Source organism: Acanthochromis polyacanthus, chromosome 5 (genome assembly GCF_021347895.1).
Source record: "Acanthochromis polyacanthus isolate Apoly-LR-REF ecotype Palm Island chromosome 5, KAUST_Apoly_ChrSc, whole genome shotgun sequence".
Classification (NCBI taxonomy): domain Eukaryota; kingdom Metazoa; phylum Chordata; class Actinopteri; family Pomacentridae; genus Acanthochromis; species Acanthochromis polyacanthus.
The window spans coordinates 35,753,109-35,770,332 of NC_067117.1; the positions used below are offsets into that span (position 1 = coordinate 35,753,109).

General features: G+C 39.9%; 1 protein-coding gene across 8 annotated transcripts in view; it reads right to left on the reverse strand.

Annotated features, from left to right (window-relative positions):
- The window catches only part of rap1gapb (RAP1 GTPase activating protein b), a 137,565-nt gene extending 122,736 nt beyond the window's left edge, over positions 1-14,829 (reverse strand). For 6 of the 8 annotated variants that reach the window (XR_007941972.1, XM_051948294.1, XM_051948299.1 and 3 more), the window contains exon 1: positions 12,414-12,583. Coding sequence is in view for 5 of the 8 variants with exons in the window: in XM_051948294.1 (XP_051804254.1) it covers positions 12,414-12,580 (167 nt within the window). In the remaining 3 variants the exon portion in view is untranslated. Of the gene's footprint in view, positions 1-12,413; positions 12,584-14,569 lie in introns of those variants that run through there. The other 2 variants (XM_051948302.1, XM_051948301.1) reach the window with 1 other exon arrangement.
- Positions 14,830-17,224: the final 2,395 nt, after the last annotated feature.

The window sequence follows — 17,224 nt, forward strand, 5'->3', positions numbered from 1 at the left end:
GCCGGCGGTGCAACGAGTGAACAGGGACCGTCTGCAAATAGCAAAACCGCTGCAACAGCGAAAAGAGACACTACACATATATTCAATAACTTCACTGTAGAGCCACCAAAATCACTGGAGCCATGAATGGGCTCTTGCTGGTCAAACTACAACTCTTGCTTTGGCGCTAAATCAAAAATCTGAATTTTAAGGAATTTTTATGTTTTGTATGATTATTTTATGAGTATTAAAATGGCACTTTTCTTCATGTCTCTGGTTTATTTTACATAACACACAGGAAAAATGGCATAAGGGCATAGTGTACTTGCTGTGACCTGTGCTGGTCAGACCGTCAGGTTTATTACCTCCAAGTATTGTCTGTACAGTCCTTAACTAGAAAAATATTACTCTCAATTTAACATTATGGTATAAATGAATCAATTGACACTGAAACTTTGCAATAAAGTGTCTTATCGTCTTTCTTCTCAATCATCAGTACTTGAGGTGACAGTCTAAACAGTTTGTTTGGTATATTGGTGTTATCTGATACTCTCTTTGGTAAGGATTGTAAATTCCATTACTATACAGAATTATGTGTTTGGACAAACAAGTACATTATGCCCTTATGCCATTTTTCCTGTGTGTTATATAAAATATACCACATACATGAAGAAAAGTGCCATTTTAATACTCATAAAATAATCATACAAAACATAAAAATTCCTTAAAATTCAGATTTTTAATTTAGCACCAAACAAAGAGTTGTAGTATGACCAGCAGGAGACAATTGATGGCTCCAGTGATTTTGGTGATTGTACAGTGTGTAAGAGTGAAGTTATTGAATTTTAATACTCATAAAATGATAATTATAAAAAATACAAATTCCTTAAAATTCAGATTTTTCATTTAGCGCCAAACCAAGAGTTGTAGTATGACCAGCAGGAGACAATTGATGGCTCCAGTGATTTTGGTGACTGTACAGTGTGTAAGAGTGAAGTTACTGAATTTTAATACTCATAAAATAATCATAAAAAATCCTTAAAATTCAATTTTTCATTTAGCACCAAACAAAGAGTTGTAGTATGACCAGCCGCAGCCGATTCATGGCTCCAGTGATTTTAGTGGCTCTACAGGGTACAAGAGTAAAGTTATTGAATAAATGTGCAGTGTCTCTTTTCGCTGTTGCAGCGGTTTTGCTATTTGCAGACGGTCCCTGTTCACTCGTTGCACCGCCGGCTGCTCATAGACGCCAATGTTATTTCTGTAGCTTGAAATACAGCGACTTTTGATAAAATTGGCCTTGTAGCACATTGTCTACCTTACAACGATTTGAAAGAGGCATCATTCATGTTTTGACAACATATATCTCATGAGTTATTGATGCCGGAAGTCCGAATCTGTGAATATCTTTCCAACTTTACCGAACTCTGCCAGATTCATTGCAAACTAAACTAATGCACGTGTCTGAGTTTGCAAAGAACTAAAACTGGACTTAATTTACAGCAATTTAGGCTGTACAATGGGCTGATTCATACGTCAATTGCCACGATTCATAATCTCAAATTATGTTTGTTTTGTTATTAAGCCTCCTCATTAGCCTCCTTGCATTAGAAGGCTAATGTGTCACCGGCCCGGCTCGTTAGCGTGCAAGCTCAGCAGTACCGTCTTTCGTCCATAAACTGTATATCAATTAAAACAGTACAGTTTCATGAAATAAATAAATTACAAGAAGTTGGATGTGTTATTTACTTGACCTGTGAGGCGTCACCTGCCCCGGTAGGTCCACCGGGTCCACCCGGCATCTACTCTTTATAAATGGCACATGCGCGTTTGAAGCAATCGGTGTTCGATTACCTTCCCCTGTGACCTATGTGACGTCATTCCAGTATTTTTCTACTCGTACCCATAAACTTGAATTCGTCCTCACAGGGAAGACTTCGTAGTCGTAGAAATTAAGAGTTGCACTCACAACTTTTAGGTTCATACTCGTAAAAACAATCCTAACCCTTAATTTATCAAACTCATGCATATGACAGCAGAATTTTGTGTACACATTTTTTATTAACATACAAATGTTTAACATTATGAATACGAATGGTTAGAATCATGGATGAATACTTTTGACAGTAATCTTACTCCATATATTTCTTAAAAAATACTGATAATATCTCATCTACAACCCAGATTCACATCGATCACAGAGAACACTGATAATAAAAAATGGTAATGAACACTGATAAAAGCAATTAACACTGATAACGACATTTCAGATTACAGGTTTCACAGGTTCTGAGCTTTTAACACTTGATATTCTTTGATTTCTCTGACAGTGTGATTTAATAGTTGTTCTTACAGTCAACAAATCAGGAGAAAAGCTCAAAACCAACAATGTCTTGATCCTGAATAAACGCATCTCACGGTGCAGCTCAGTGTTTGCTTTTAATGGTTTTTGGACAACAGTGGAATCAGCTCAGTCTGGCTTCAGATTCACTCACTACCTGCTCACAGGATCAGTCCACTGTTGGTTCTGGTCTTTTCAAGGGATTTAGAAACTGTCACAAAAACAAACAAAACTGCCCCTTGAAGTTATCCTTCAAATGCTTTAACCGCAGAGGAGAAAATCCAGATTTGGAATGTAAATAGTTTCTCCAGTGGGGTAATTAAGCTTTTTTGCATCTAGTGGGAATGACTATATGTGCAACATTTGATTTAAATCAGTAATTCCATGTTTTAACCAGTGTTTACTTTGTTGTGTCATTCTAGGAAATTGTAAAACAAACCTCCATGATAAAAGTGAAGTTACAACAATAGGTCATGATGTAAAAAAGATTTTGGGGGTCTGAAGACAATCGGCCCACATGGCATCACATGAAACTGCAAACCATGGCACATCAATTTGGTCATGTAATTTTCACTTTCTTTCTCCGTCTACATTCATCTTTAATTCTTGCTGTAATTTCCGTCCTTCCGTCGACCAATCCGGTCCTCTGTTCTCCTCTAATCAGCCCTCCTCACCTGTTCTGCTACATTTCATACCACATTATTCTTTTATGATTTTTTCCTTTTTTTGGTTATTTCAGACTTCTGTTACATCAAGTCAAAAAATATTTTGTTTAAGTGCATAATTTCATTTTAATATGTTATTGATAGTAACAATAACAATGACTTTACTATTCTAGCATAACTGGAAAAATATATCAGTGATCATTTTTATTTGTGCAACCCACTGTGCAAAATATCCATCCATATTTGCATAGCAAAGGGGCTTTCTTGAGAATTTGAGACTTGCATTTAATTTGGAAAAACAATCAATGCATATTTATTTTTCAGACCTCTCAGTCTATGAGGGGGAAATTTGCACAGCATTGTTACAGTCTTTTTCGATGGCTTTTGTCCTTGCACAGAACAGAAATGGCTTTTTGTGAGACAGACAGGTGATTTTGCTGGACCTTGCAACACGCATGTGGCAGCAGAGCTGTAAATTGGCCTGTTCTTTATCAGAGTGCCTGGAACAATGGATTTCCTGCTGTACCACAGTGGCAAGAATTCTCCAATACAGCAGTTTGAGGTTCTTTCAACAACAGGAGAGCTCAGTAATAATTATTGTACATAAAATAGAGATTTGTCTTGCAATTGGTCACTATTTTATTAATGTTTACACAGAAACAGAGAAGATGATGTTAGTTAGCCAAATGCAACAAATGGATTTTTTTTCAAAACTGAAAATCATGGGAACAGCATGTCATGTTTGCATGTACTGGCATGTTTATGTATATACAATGTTTTTTGTATTATGTATATACAAACATAGCCTATCATAAAAGCAAACACATATCATGTATGTTACTGGAGCTTTACAATCTAGCTGTAGATTTTTCCTTTCTATTCTCTTGTCTTTTGACTGTGGTTTAGAGGCTTAACATACTGAAATTGTCCTTTCATCTTTTCATCCTTTGTGAAAATCAATGTCAGCCAACAGACTAAGGGAAACTGTGCGGTTCGTTAAATTCAAAGTAGAATTTCTCAATCTGAGAATCAAATTGATACTCATATATGTGTAGGAAGGCAAATGAGCGTGTGTGTGTATGAGTATGTGGAAGTGTGTTCGGAGGTAGGTCACTTGTTGGTCATAAAAACATGCTCAGAGACATTTACAACATGTGACAGGTTGTGTCTAATATGATAATGTGTTTAATGCCCTCAATACATGCAGCAGACCACTATGCATGTACATTTTTGAAAAAACAGGAAACAAATATGGTTCTTTTAATGCATGAATTAATTAAAAAATAACATTTTTATCTCTCTCATTTTTCCTCTATCATTTTTTTCAGATTTATAATTAAAAATTAAGTGTCTCTACTCCTACCTCACTTTTTGTGTGGTGCTCAGAAATAATGAATGTGAAATCACAGCCTTTTCATTGAACCACCACCCTTGATTAACCGAGCAGTCACATGACATACTGGATTTTTGTTGTCATTTACAAAGGCTGTTTGTTTCTCCATTTTAACATAAATAGGAGCAACCTAAACCAGGCATCTCCTAAAGCTTTAATTCTCGACTGGAATCCTGAATAGTATGTGGGTCAGACCAAAGTTATAGCTGTAAAGCTGAATTGGAAGTGGACTTGTGAAAAACTACTCAAAAACTCACACTAAGACTGAAGATTTTTAGATGTGCATTTCTGCAAAGCGAGACTATATTTGTGTAATTAAAGTGAAATATGATCTCCAGACTCCAGTCATGCCTTCTACGTCACGTCAGAACTACACACCATCACAGCGACTATGACAAAAAAGACAAAAGGCAACAAAAACACTGGCATCCCCCCATGAAAAATGCAGTGACCCCTACAGCCAGGCAGAAACAACTGGCACCCTTCCTCGCAGATCCATCAAATCCAGTTCAGCAGTGTGCCAGTTTTGGTCTTTGAAAGTCATAAAATTTTGATCTTTAATAATTGCATCTGCCAATGTGTCCACAGTCACAGCTTTACAACATCTCTGCTGTGACGAAAGAGCATCCTTGAATGCTCTAGCTGGCAGAGCAGCACAACCACTGCAGAAATGTCTGTTACAAAGTATTAATTGAACATTGTGAGATATTTTTCATTTTGACTTCAATACTAACCAGTGTCTTGTAAAAGCCCCTCTCTGTTTTATTATTATTTATCACAGTTACTATGAGTTACTGTTAACTTATACAAACGATGTAGGTACAAGCGTAGGCCGTTTCACTTTATTCAAAGAGTATTTATGTTGGGTAATGAGAAAAACGCTTGTCTTGAGGCATTAATTCGGTTTGTTTACAGTTTCAACATAAAGAGGTGCATGACAAGTACATGAGATGAATGTTCAGTTACAAAAATGCTTGAACAGTGCAGAAACTGCAAACTACAACATTTAAGGAAGAATGTAGGAAACCCATCATCACAGCCCTTTAAAGGAAAGATACATCTACTGACTGGCAGCAGCATATCTGCAGCAACATTTACAAGAAAAACAAAAGAGAGGCAACAGAAAGCAGGACTAATTTATGCTTTTATAAAAGCAGCATGATTTGTTTTTGACAAATGAATTTGTTTTCACAATGAACAACTCTTTGCTCTTAATTTTGAGCATTTTCCTGGTTTTGCTAACCCGCTGTGTGTCACAGAGTGAGAGTGGAAATTGTTGGCTTTAGTGATCTGAGGGTAGTTTTACTAATCATTTTAATTTAATGCTTGGTGGTTAGCACCTTCGCCTTGTAGCTAGAAGATCCCTCCTTTGAGTCTCGGACCTTTCTGCATGGAGTTAGCGGGTTCTCTCTGTGCATGATGGGTTTTCTCATGGTACTCCAGCTTCTTTCCACAGTCCAAAAACATGCTAAAGTTAATTGGTGATTCTAAATTGTCTGTAGGTATGAATGTGAGCATGATTGTTTGTCTCTATATGAAGCCCTGTGATAGACAGGCAACCTGTACAGGGTCCCCTGTCCCCTGCTTTCGCCCTAAGTCAGCTGGGATAGACTCCAGCTCCCCACAACCCTAATGAGGATTAAGCGGTGGATAGATAATGGATGAATGGATGGAAGGAAGGATTTTAATTTAGGCCATTGGCAGATTAGCGGCATCTCCAGTCCTACCTGATTTAAAACTTTGAATGCTACATAACCATTTACTGTTAAGGCCAAATATGCTAATTTTAGCAGAGTTGAGGCAAAACACATAGTACAAAGTGACAATGAGGGAAATACGGCTTTGATTGTCCAAGGGCTTCCACCAATATCCATTTAATCAATCCACTCTGCTGATTGCACTGCTCTCTGTGTCGACACAGTTCAATGCCGCTGGCACTATCAGTGGCATTTACTTTCTGCTGGTAATTTCAGCGTCGGGGTCTGAGGTTACTTTAAGTGACTCCTTTCATAAACTGTAGATTCCAAATGTCCACCAACCTACAGTAAATCTTTTTCATTCACAGTGGTTTGAGGACTCATACATCATGTAAGATATATCATCATCAGGGTCGAAATTCTGTTTGTTACACCAAACAGACCACATTGTCTTACAAGATAAAGTAATGTGACAATGCGGTCAACATTTTGAGCAGAGCGTTTTACGACAAATCATGTGGTTAAAACAGGCCTAGAAGTGGCAAAAGTTGTCTTGAGTGCAGACAAATATGTGCAGCTGTGTCATACTGTGCAATACAAAATGAATATTCTGGTCTGGATTTTTAGATTCTGTCAAACACAGACCACTCATTCTTAAATTCTTACTTAATGCTAATATTGGCAAATGTTCATCAAAAACTGCACTGTTTAAGGATACAGTTTCTTTATCTTATTACTTTGTATGTGGAAATACATTTAGTCTTGCTGGCTCCTTGTGCCAGTTGTAATATTTTTGTGTTTCCTGCATTACTTTCAAACTGAATTAAGTCTTGAATTTCATAGAGATGAAGTCTGAAGTTCTGTAGCTGACAAATTATTTGTCTCTTTTTCCAGAGATTAAAAACTGAAAACTTCAATAGAATCTTGATTTAGAGAGATCATCAGATCTCTATTTAATCAGAGAGCTTTGGGATGTGGATTATTGTATCAATGTCATACTCATTACTTTGTTTAATCATTATTTTTGAAGGACAAAAAGAGTTTAAGATGAAGAAATACAAGTCAAACCTCTCATTTTGAACACAGCAACTATTCTTTTCTCATTTGGAAAAAAAACATGATCGAGGCTTAGCTGCTAAACAGTTCTTAATTTTTCTTTCTGCATGGAATAATCAAATCTGCTGTATGTTCTTTACTCTGACCTGACTGCCAGATTCAGTAAATCTTCATGTTACCAAGAGAATTAACTGAGTTGACTTAAAAAAAATGCAAAAATCTATCTATCTATCTATCTATCTATCTATCTATCTATCTATCTATCTATCTATCTATCTATCTATCTATCTATAATAATAATAATAATAATAACTTTATTTATAAAGCGCTTTCCGTCAAAGTGCTGTACACAGAAATAAAAACAGATAAATAAAAACAGATAAAAAATAAAACAATAAAAACAGAACAATAAAAAAGATACCAGTAAAACAAACAATTTAGGATTCATATGTAAGAGAAAACAAGTGGGTCTTCAGCTTAGTTTTAAATACATTAATGGACGATGCCTGCCTGATTTCAGCAGGCAGACTGTTCCACAATGTAGGTGCCCGGAAAGAAAAAGCCCGTTCCCCCAACGTCTTTTTACAGACCTTCGGGATTTTCAGAAGTCCAATCCCCTGAGAACGGAGAGCCCGAGCAGGGACATACAGATTCAGCAGGCTGGATAAATAAGACGGGGCAATTCCATTAACAATTTTATGTTAGTAGCAGCACCTTAAAGTCTGCTCTAACATGAACTGGTAGCCAATGCAGAGAGACCAGCACTGGAGCAATATGCTCGTATTTAACGCGAGCTGCTGCGTTCTGAACCATCTGCAGACCATGAAGGCTCTGCAGACCATGAAGGCTCTTCATTGGCAGACCTGATAAAAGGACATTGCAGTAGTCCAACCGTGAGGAAACAAAAGCATGAATTAGGACCTCAGCATCCTAAAATGACAGACTTGGTCTGATTTTAGAGATATTTCTGAGGTGGAAAAAGGCCAATCTGATCACCTCTTTAATATGGAATTTAAATGAGAGGGTTTTATCAAAGAGTACACCAAGATTAACTCTGTCTTTACAATGAATAGCACAGTCATCCAAAGACAGAGTAAAGTCATCAAGCAGAGGATCAACACTTTCAGGTCCAATCACCATCATTTCAGTCTTGGCAGAATTCAGGGGCAGGAAATTCATTGATAGCCAGCTCCTAACAGCTGAGAGAGAGGCCTGGAGTTTATCAATGTGAAAACCTCCACATTACCTGGCGATCGCTCTTTTTTGTGGTCTTTATCCAAATCTCAGGACACTACAAAGCAAATAGCTCGCAAAATCGCGCGAGAGCTCGATTAGTTGGGTCAATATCAGTATAAAGTGCCTTTTGGACTTTGCCATCACCCCAAAAAAAGTTGCAATTTTCCACCAAAATTCATATTCATTGTATTAAGTAGATGTTATGCTTTCAGAAATGCATATTGGTCAAGCTCGCACACTTTTTATAGATTAACTGCAAGCAGAAAATGTACGTACAAACAGCAAAATATGTCCCCCATCACGGACAATTTCAAAGTAGAATAAATAAACTGCAATTACATAGTGATTATAAAATGTACATTTTCAGAACTCTTTTTGGTCCCTTTCTCAATAATGTATTTTAGTGAATGGAAAAAGTATTTGAATAATACTGAAATTATGGCAAATCTTTTGTTCTTCTATAAAATCTGCAAGAGTTGAACTTTATTTTCTAAATAATGTATAACAACAAAGATACTTGTTCAAACTTTCTAGCAATACTATTTGGCCCTCATATGTTTATAAAGAAATCACAGAAAATATTTTGCTTACTTGTGAAAATAATTTGTTTATTTCTATCAAACATGAAATTAACAGGGTGGACAGTGGCATGACAGGGTGGACACATTGTGAACTAAATGGCCTCATAAATGCAATAAATCTAAAGGAAATGCTTTTAAAAATGCCAGATGTCCTTTTCTCATGTACTACTATCAGCATTTGGCCTAAACTATGCATATGACCTTCCTGTCATGAACCATGTCCACCCTGTCATGGAAGGTTCGCTGACAGGGTGGACAATGACAGGGTGGACATTTTTGGATAACGTTAGCATTTAATGAGCACATGGTGGACTTTTACTTAGTAACATGATTCAGTTAGCAAGCTGACTCTGTTCTGTTTAACAAATATATTTGACATTTCTGAAAGGTTTTAATGTCAACTTATATTTAATGATGACAGAGTGGACCTGTTAAGCTTGACAACATCCAACTACACACATTATTTGATGAAAATTACAAAACATAAGTGTAACAACTTACTCTGAAACCAGCCACCATTTCAGTCTCCAGTGAAGAAAGAAATATTGCTAGTAGTGATGCCACTGAAACCATCAGAGGGTTTCTTAAAGCTGCTGTCCGGAGTTTCCGTTTGTTTTCAATTTGTGTATCATTTTTTAACAAAGCTTAAATGTGTTAGTCTAGTTCGATACTATAATATAAAGTTAGCATAACGCGATATGAAAATTTATTCCTGAGCTCCGCCTTCCTCTCATAGACCCCCATGTTATTCCAAAAAGCGCCGGTTGCTGCCGACCAATCAGGTTCGAGCTTCAGCTTTGTCATGCTGTCAATCAACAGTTACGCACACAGCAAGCAAGCCCATGCAGAGGTGTGGGAGAGCTCCACACTACGCAACCGCGCGCACATTTGTTTTGCTTGTGGAGGAGAGAGCATCAGGGATCAGCAACTTCCAGAAAAGTTACCAATCCCACGGCTTGTCAAGAGACTGCAGGATGTTTTTTGGCTCGGGGTGCTCGCGTCGCTCCCCGACCACGGCCTCCATAGCCCGCCTGACGACTTCGTTTAGATGCCCGACCTCTGGAGGAAGATGTTGGGGCGTCTGGAACATACTCTTCGTCAGAGGAGTCATGCGATTCTGAACTCTAGATAGAAATAAATAAACAATGTAACACATATACACGCGTAAATGCACCAAGTTTGATAAACAACGTCATCGAGAGGGATACACAAGTGTAATCACATATTGAAACTTTACTCGTTCGTCCTAGCAGATTCATGTTATTTTGGTATTAGGACAAGTTAGACTCAATACAGCATTCTAACGTAATTCCTTTATTATTTACTAAATGTACTAAATGTAGAAGAGGGGAAAACAGCAAAACAGGCAAGATGCTGCAGCACTCCGGGCACTCCTCTCATGTACTCCGCACGTGCACAAATAAAGGGGCGAAATCAGAGGGAGGGAGGGACCACCAGTGTTTTGGGAGACGCTGCGATTCAAACTCCGGACAGCAGCTTTAAAGGGACAGTTACCTCATAATGACAGGGTGGACAGCAATTTCAGGGACAGGTGTGAAATGCTTAAAATAATTATGAAAAAAACATGTACACGATTAAAAAATACTCATTTTATCAAATAATGTCTTGTGGACAGTAAAACCATGTTAAAAAAATATTGATTTAGCATAATTTAAACACTTTTTACACACACTGTGGTTAGCAGAGCAGTGTCTGGGACATGCCAAAATCATGTGCATCCAATTAAAGAAAATAGTATAAAATGAAGGAAAAACACTTTAAGAGACTTATTTTTGTACTGATATATGTGTAAATGTTTGTCCACTTCTAATAAGACCCCAGAGTTTCATTATTCTGCAACATTTTTGTGAAAACTGAGTGATTCTGATAAGGACGGCAAATGTACTTTATACTGATATTGACCCAGTTAGTAGTTAGTAGTTAGCTAGCTAACATGCTACAAACAAAACAGTGCGTTAGCAACACTCCACTTGTCATGGTCCAGAAACTTAGTGTCAGGACATCAGAAAGCTAAATTCTTTAAAAATAGAGCATAGAATTAGTCAAAAATATCAATTTTTAGGAGACCTTCTGTACGAGCCTCAAGCAAGGTAGCACAACGCCAACTATCTATCTATCTATCTATCTATCTATCTATCTATCTGCACTACTGTTCAAAAGTTTGGAGTCGGCCAGGCAATTTCAGAAACTCTCATTTTTATCTCTGTGCTAGCATAATTGCATAAGGGTTATTTAATTAATTTTCATCAATTAGCCTTTCAACAGCATTAGCTAACACAATGTAGCATTAGAAAACAGGAGTGATGGTTGCTGGAACTAGGCCTCTGTGTTTATATACACTGCTCAAAAAAATTAAAGGAACACTTTTTAATCTAAGTATTGCATCAAATCAGTTAAACGTGGGATACTGATCTGATCAAGTAAGTAACTGAGGGACTTTTTAGTCAGTTTCAGCTGCTTTGGCGTTCATGAAATTAACAACAGATGCACGAGAAGGTTAACAGTGAGACAACCCGCAAAACAGGAATGAGTTTACAGGTGAAGGCCACTGACATTTTTTTCCTTCCTAATGTTTTCAGACTGTTTTTCACTAGTTTTGCATTTGGCTAGGGTCAGAGTCACTTCTGGTAGCATGAGGCGATACCTGGACCCTACAGAGGTTCCACAGACAGTCCAACTCCTCCAGGATGGCACATCAGTGTGTGCCATTGCCAGAAGGTTTGCTGTGTCTCCCAGCACATTCTCAACAGCATGGAGGAGATTCCAGGAGACAGGTAGTTAGTCTGGGAGAGCTTGACAGGGCTGTCGAAGGTCCTCAACCGATCAGCAGGACAGGTATCTGCTCCTTTGTGCAAGGAGGAACAGGATGAGCACTGCAATAGCTCTACAAAATGACCTCCAGCAGACCACTGGTGTGAATGTCTCTGACCATACAATCAGAAAGAGATTTAATGAGAGTGGTCTGAGTGCCCAGCATCCTCTAGTCGGCCCTGTGCTTGCTGACCGGCACCGTGGAGCTTGGTTGACATTTGCCATAGAACACAGGAATTGGCAGGTCCACCACTAGTGCCCTGTGCTTTTCACAGATGAGAGCAGGTTCACCCTGAGCGCATGTGACAGACATGAAAGGGTCTGGAGAAGTCATGGAGAACGTTATGCTGCCTGTAACATTGTCAGCATGACTGGTTTGGTGGTGGGTCAGTGATGGTGTGGGGAGGCATATCCATGGAGGGACGCACAGAACTCTACAGGCTGGACAATGGCACTCTGACTGCCATTAGATATCAGGATGAAATCCTTTGACCCATTGTCAGACCCTACATTGGTCCAGTGGTCCTGGATTCCTTCTGGTGCACGACAATGCCCAGTCTTATGTGGTAAGAGAACTCATGCAGTTCCTGGAGGATGAAGGAACTGATGCCATTAGCTGGCCCCCACACTCACCTGACCTGAATCCAATAGAATGCCTTTGGAACATTACGTTTTGTTCCATCCGACACCATCAGCTTGTTCCTCAGACTGTACAGGAGTTCAGCGATGCCCTGGTCCAGTTCTGGGAGGAGATACCTCAGGACACCATCTTTCGTCTCATTCAGAGCTTGTCCCGGCATCGTCTGTCATGCATACAAGCACATGGAGGCCATACAAACTACTGAATACCATTTTGAGTTGCTGCCAAGGAATTTCAGCAAGATGGACCAGCCTGCCACATCAGTTTTTCACTTTGATTTTGGGGTGTCTTGAATTTAGCCCTCCTGGGGGATGGATAATTTTCATTCACATCAAACAATGTGGCACTTTTCATTCCTAACACATTATCCAGTCCATATCAATGCTAATATCCAGTTTGTTTTTTCCCTGTATTGAAATATGATGTGTTTTCAACATGTTCCTTTAATTTTTTTTGAGCAGTATATGTATGTATATATATATATATATATATATATATATATATATATATATATATATATATATATATATATATATATATATATATATATGGAATAAATAAATGTTTAGCCTGGGCTGCACAGTGCAGTAGTGGTTAGCACTTTCGCCTTGCAGCGAGAAGATCCCAGTTCAAATCCCGGGGTGGGCCTGGGATCTTTCTGCATGGAGTTTGCATGTTCTCCCTGTGCATGCGTGGGCTTTCTCCGGGTACTCCGGCTTCCTCCCACAGTCCAAAAATATGCTGAGGTTAATTGACTATTCTAAATTGCCCGTAGGTGTGAATGCGAGTATGAGTGTTCGTCTGTATATGTAGCCCTGCGACAGACTGGCGACCTGTCCAGGGTGTCCCCTGCCTTTGCCCGAGTCAGCTGGGATAGGCTCCAGCACTCCCCTCGACCCTAGTGAGGATGAAGCGGTGTATAGAGAATGGATGGATGGATGGATGGATGTTTAGCCCCATAGCCTGCTAACTTCAAATAGCAGCATACGAAACATGCAAAGCAGCAGATAAGAAAAAGTTACAGAATCCAAAAGCTGTAAAGATCAAGAAATCCTACTTATATTTATTAAATGAAGAGCAACAGAGAAGTTGCAAAAGAACAACGCAGGTTTGACATTCAGTGAAGGTGATGGTTCAGACCACCCGACGTGCAGCCAGGTAATGGTACTGTATGTGCCAGCAGCCTGCTGGGCATCCAGGACACCCAGGGCCAGGGCTTCATCCCCAACTGTGCAGGTTGTCATTTGAATGCAGACAGACACATGTTCCCCAGACAGACTGTGGAAGCAATTACATCAATACTGAACCAACTGCCCTTTCTCCTTTATGTTCTGATGGGACAAACTGGCAGCCAGAAAACTACTCAAACAACTGCAGTGGTCAAACGCTGAAGACATCAAAGCATGGAGTGGAGTTCAGAGATGAGACAGTCCTGCCTGCTATGTTTTCATGTGTCAGATATGGTATTTGTCACATTTACTCAGTTGCACATGTTCACATAGGAGCTGCACAGTGATGCCATAGCTCTCCACCAGCTGTTGATTGCCTTGCTTAGAGGCACTAAGTGGCAACACTGTCTCATTTTAAAGCAGATATTTACAGATCACATGAAAAACTGAAGTTTTCTTAATAGGAGCTATTTTCTGTGACCAACAGGCTGTCTGCTTAATTATAAATACAGATTTAATTTACTGTAATATTAGAAGGAAAAAAATAAGAGAGGGCTGTTTGGTTGCTAATCGGGATTGCTGCTGCATCCTTAAGCATATTAAATGAAATGTATTTTCCTATATTTAGCAACCTATTTGTGGTTTCCTGGCAAAGATTCAATTAATTACACATCAAATGTTTAATTAAGATGCTGCAGCGGCTGAGAAGTAACTAATCCTGCTGCCTCAAGTCATGAACGTGCAGCACTGTTGAAGTAACTGCGCTGTGTTGGCGCAGTTTGATGCACCTCCTTTGTCAGATGCACATGCTCAGCCTGCACGACCCGCACAACAATTCTAATATTACGAGAGAAAAAAACATCCAGTTCATAATTGGGTTTGGACAATGTAAAAACAACGCCAGAGCGCAAATGATCAATTACAAAATGCCACAAATAATAACTGAGCGACAGTGTCTCCAAAAAGTTCTATTCTCTTACCTTTTTCAGAGATTTATGAGAGGTGCTCCGCCTGGACGCGCTTCCTCACTGCTGGGATTATGATGCTGAACGCAGCAAAGGTAGGTCAGAGCTTTTTAAAAAAATATTATTTCACAGAAGCATAAGAGAGGGAAATACTAGCACAGGTGGAAAATAAAAGAAGGTGGTTTTAAAGGAGCGGATTTGCTCCTGTTCGGGGAGTGGGTGGAGGAGGTTCTCCCAGAGCCTCATCTGATGCTCAAGTCTCTATTTTCCTTTCTTTTAAATCGCACATGCTGTCACTGTCATGTGACCGCTCCCTGCCGTCCAATGCGCTTCCTTCTACTCCTCCATCCACACACGCGCGCACGCGCGCGAGCGCACACACACACACACACACACACACACACACACACACACTCGCTAAATAATGCTGCAGCTTACTATGCAGCTTTTAACAGCTGGGGTAAACACACACCCGCCTTACATACTTTGCATATAATTAGTTTCTATATGCATTGAAAGCCAAATCCTGATAGAAATTAGTATAAAGTAATGCAAGGACATCACACCATTCATAAAGCACTTATATATGTGGAGTAAAGCAGCTCCATGAGGTTTGCATTCAGGGAAAGAAAACATGACAATCATTCATTCAAGTTTAGGAAAGAAAGCGTATCTACATTTCATCCACCCAATCACACACTTTCCATTTTCCCTGCATTCAAAACAGGGGTTTAGTCTACGTGATACGCAGGTATACGCCGTATACCCACTAGAAAATTTTCCAAATTTCCGTATACATACCCACTTAAAAATGCGCAAAGATACGTATACCCAGGGGTGTAAACACGCAGGTATACGCCATATACCCACTAGAAAAGGTCCCGAATTCCCATATAACCACTTAAAAATGCGCAAACATATGTATCAGTATGTTTTTTGACATAACGTTCGCTTTCCCGTTCATAATTTCGTCTTCTCTGTGTCAGGAAGCAGTGAAGTTGTGTGGGACGGGGGGAGCTGTCTGGCTGAGAACAGGGTTCACTCAGTGGCGGTTCTAGCCTTATTGACTCCCTAGGCAAGTCAGTCTGTCGCGCCCAGTCACCGGTAAACACGCACCCCTCTCGCCTTTCCTGTTGACGGGGGGCGGGATATATACACTATCGGTCCGTCTTCGCCGTCTCCGCCAAGTACCGCGCACCCCCACGGTCTCGTCGGTCAGAGAGCAGAGGGCGCACCTCTGAGTCTTGACCTGAAGAGGGCGCCATTTGTTATGTAACGTAACACCATCAGAGTGTCAATGGATGCTTACTCAGCTGCGTGCTTATGAAGGGAATTGTATTTAATTATTTTTCCCCCTTTATCATGCCGCCCCCTTGAGTTTGCCGCCCTGGACGGCCGCCTAGTTGGCTTGTGCAAAAAAACCCCACTGGGTTCACTAAAAGGCGGACCGTCGTCCGGATCCGGACCCAGACACCGTCTATACGGGTGTAAATTTGACAGGTCGCTTCTATTTTACCGGTGCAGCTTTCCAGTGTTTATCATTGGTCTATCAGCTCAGAAACACACAGACCAATTACGAGTTCAGGCATCCCACGTGACGCTGCTCAGCCAATGACGTCGCTGCATTGCATCGCAGCTCTGCCTTCAAAAACCAGCTGAGAGATGAGCGACAGAGAGGAGGACAGTAGTGATGGAAGTTCGGTTATTTTCAGAGAGCTTTTGGCACAGCTTCCAAAGAAAAGCCGGTTCTTTTGGCACCCAAACGGCTCCTAATTTATTATTCTTTGTAGCCTCATGTTTTAGCCTAACCTGGCAAATATGAATCATTTGTGTTTTGACAAACTCTTTTGCATCCAGTGTTTTTATGAGAAGCCCACCGTATAGATGACTCATTTTGTGCATTTGTTCTGTTACAAAAACAGGCATTCTAACTTTTGTTTAATATTTCAATCAAACTTTTTTGCACAAAAAATAAATGAACAAAACTCTGCACATGAACCCACAGAAACAGAACCAGACTCAGTATTCAAACAGTATAAATGTCCTCAGAGCAGGCTGACATTTAGAAAAATCAGAAGCCCGAGCTTGGATGGGCTGATACCATTTCTTCTTTCAGTGAATATCTGCTGTGTTTTTGAGAAGATTCTCTTAGATGGAAGAAGTTGTCTCTCCTCCATCACCTTCACCAGGTGGGGCAGACTGAGGCCTTGTCCTGCCTCCAGCTCAGTGGGTCGTCTGCTGGTTGGATGAGGGCTTCCTCTAGATATGATCCTCCATTACCACATCAGCTGTAGGATTTCTCCTGAATCATCTCCTGTAGCTCTTCCATCAAAGAGACTCCACACAGCAGAAGTTTGAGGTTCTTCCTCCACTTGGTCCTCTAATGGTGGAGGTGTCAGACTGCTGCTGCTGCTCTTATCCTCTGAAGTGTCTCATCAACAGCTCTGTTGTCACTGAAGGCAAGCGTCTTTAATCTAAGATCCAGTAACATGTTTTCTGCGAGGACAGTGTTAAACTCCATACTCCATTAAATACGTTAGAAGTCAGCTCTTCAGATTCACTACAAAGCATCGGCTCTTAGAGTTGTATCTTTTGCACATTACACACCAGTAGAGGACAGACTGTGGTCACATGCTGACCATGCTTGGCTCAGCAAACAGCTGTAAGACA